We start from the raw sequence: 2,344 nt of genomic DNA, 5'->3' as shown, positions 1-2,344 counted from the left end.
CTGTTTTGGAGAACATCACTCGAGAGCTTAAGGAGATTAGAGCTAAGGTTGATAAGTGCGAGTTTTGTCGAGGTAGTCACGACACGAGTGCATGTCCTTTACTAGTTGGTGAGGAGCAATGTGATTATTTAGGAGGAGGTTTTGGTAGAGGTCAGTCTAGTGGTAATAATAATAATAATAATTTTGGATCGGGTTGGCGAAATAATAATAATAATAATTTTAATAATAATAACAATTTTCGCTCAAATGGACCTCCTGGTTTTCAAATAGCTCAAAATCCAAATAGAGGTCTAGGTTCGCTTTTCAGTGGGGGCTTAAATGGGCAAGCAAAGGACGGGGGGTCAAATAATCAGGTTCAAACAGGTCAAGGTTCAAGTTTCGATTTAGGGGGTAGCATGGAAAGAATGGAGTCCATGATGAGTCAACTAATTGTTAGGGATCAAAATACCCAAAAGAAACTTAGTGAACATGATCTTATGCTTAAGAATCACCAAGCTGCGGTCCAAGACCTTTCTAGGGTTGTAAGTGATATGTCTAGGAAGTTAGATGAAAGATTACCCGGTCAGTTTGCAGCCAACACCCAGCCTAACCCGAACGCTCATGTAAAAGCCATTACCACTCGTAGTGGCAGAACCGTAGGGAACCCGAGCATAGAAGAGAGAGAGGTCGATGAGGATGGAGACCTTATAGATGAAGTGATAGAGATGGAGGCTCCCGGCAAAGTGCAAAAGAGGCTAAGCCCAGCAAGTACCGCACAGCCCGGTGAGTCTCAAAGTGAGAAGAAAGTTGAGAAAAAGCCCATAGACGTTAGGCCTTCACCCTATGTGAATCATGCGTATGTTCCGTTTCCCTCACGTCTTAAGAATCAAAAATACTCGAGGGAATACGGGCAGTTCTTAGATATCTTCAAGCAATTGAAGATTAATCTTCCGTTTATAGAGGCACTCCAGTCCATGCCAAAATATGCAAAATTCTTGAAGGACCTTCTTAAGAACAAAGAGAAATTAGGTGAGTTGTCTAATGTCCCATTGCATGGAGGGTGTTCGGCCATCGTTTCAAATAAGTTACCCGAAAAGCTTACCGATCCCGGTGTGTTCACTATTCCTTGTTTATTCGGTAGTCACACGAACACTAGAGCCTTAGCCGACCTAGGTGCTAGCATTAATTTGATGCCCTTTTCTCTCTATGAGAAGCTAGACTTAGGCGAGCTTTCACCTACTCGAATGACACTATCCTTAGCTGATAGGTCCGTGAAACACCCGAGGGGCATAGTTGAGAATTTGCTTGTTAAGGTTGACAAGTTCGTTTTTCCGGCCGATTTCGTCATTCTTGACATGGAAGCCGATGAAAACGTACCGTTAATTTTAGGACGCCCGTTCTTGAACACCGCTAAAGCTCTCATAGATGTCTTTTTAGGCACCATCACACTTAGAGCGGGCGAGGAATCAGTAGTTTTTGAGGTTATGAGTTCGAAAGGGCATAGTGATAGAGTGCATTTGATTTCGTCAGTGGGGGAGTGTGAGAATGACGAGAGAGATGAGAAGAAGGATGTGAGTGATGCGAGTTTAGAGAAAGTGACAGAATTTAAGTGTGGGGACCCACCGGATAGAAAGTTAGAGGAATTGGATGAGAGAGTGGAGCGTTTAGAATCTAGGATTGCGACACTGAGCAAACCTCAATGTGGGGATAGATTTCAATACGGGGAATGGAGATTCAAAACGCTAGATGAAGAATTGAGAGGTTTTGAAAGAGATAAGGGTTTTCGGGTTGATTTGGGCGATACATATAGAGGTGCTACAGCCCGCGAGAGTATGTTTGGAGGTGAGCTGTATCTCCATGATCCTCCTTAAGTATGCGAGAATTTGCAACTCGTTTGTAGAGTTTGTATAGTTTGTATTTTCGTTTATTTTCCGTTTTTAGAGTAGTTAGTATCGTTTTTGTTAGTTTTTTTTTTCAGGTCTTTGTTTGTGTTTTGAGTCGTTTGCAGGAGGGCATTACCGAGGATTTGAAGGAAATTGCGAGGAGAATAAGGATCCAAGTAAGTTTTAAGTTTTAGAAAAAATTCGGTTGGTTCTTTCGATGGTTTGGGTAAAATCAAAGTTCTGTCTAAGGAATAAAAAAGGAGATTTGGGGTTTAAAAAAAAAAAAAAAAAAAAAAAGATCGAAAATCAGTCACGGCTTGGCGGGCCGCCACCCCTTCAACAAGTTTCTCGCCCCCCGCCAACACGAAAATGGCTCTTTTGTTCGGAACATCAGGTTGACGTGGTGGCGGGCCGCCACCATTTACCTTTTTTTCTGGCCACCTGCCATGCACCATGTCTGTAACCAAATTAAAACCACAATG

At 42.6% G+C, this 2,344-nt stretch overlaps 1 protein-coding gene across 1 annotated transcript; it reads left to right on the top strand.

The window, feature by feature from the left end:
- Positions 1-404: 404 nt before the first annotated feature.
- Positions 405-1,850, top strand: LOC118490094. The gene has a single exon (XM_035987305.1). It carries the CDS (start codon positions 405-407, stop codon positions 1,848-1,850), a length of 1,446 nt encoding a protein of 481 aa, XP_035843198.1.
- Positions 1,851-2,344: the final 494 nt, after the last annotated feature.

Source organism: Helianthus annuus, chromosome 3, assembly GCF_002127325.2.
Source record: "Helianthus annuus cultivar XRQ/B chromosome 3, HanXRQr2.0-SUNRISE, whole genome shotgun sequence".
Classification (NCBI taxonomy): domain Eukaryota; kingdom Viridiplantae; phylum Streptophyta; class Magnoliopsida; order Asterales; family Asteraceae; genus Helianthus; species Helianthus annuus.
Note: the sequence above shows the minus strand (reverse complement) of the source record. Positions and strands in the feature narration are given on the sequence as shown.

Coding starts and splice junctions, on each gene's coding strand:
- LOC118490094 (XM_035987305.1), top strand. CDS start 405: ATGGAGTCCATGATGAGTCAACTAATTGTTAGGGATCAAAATACCCAA.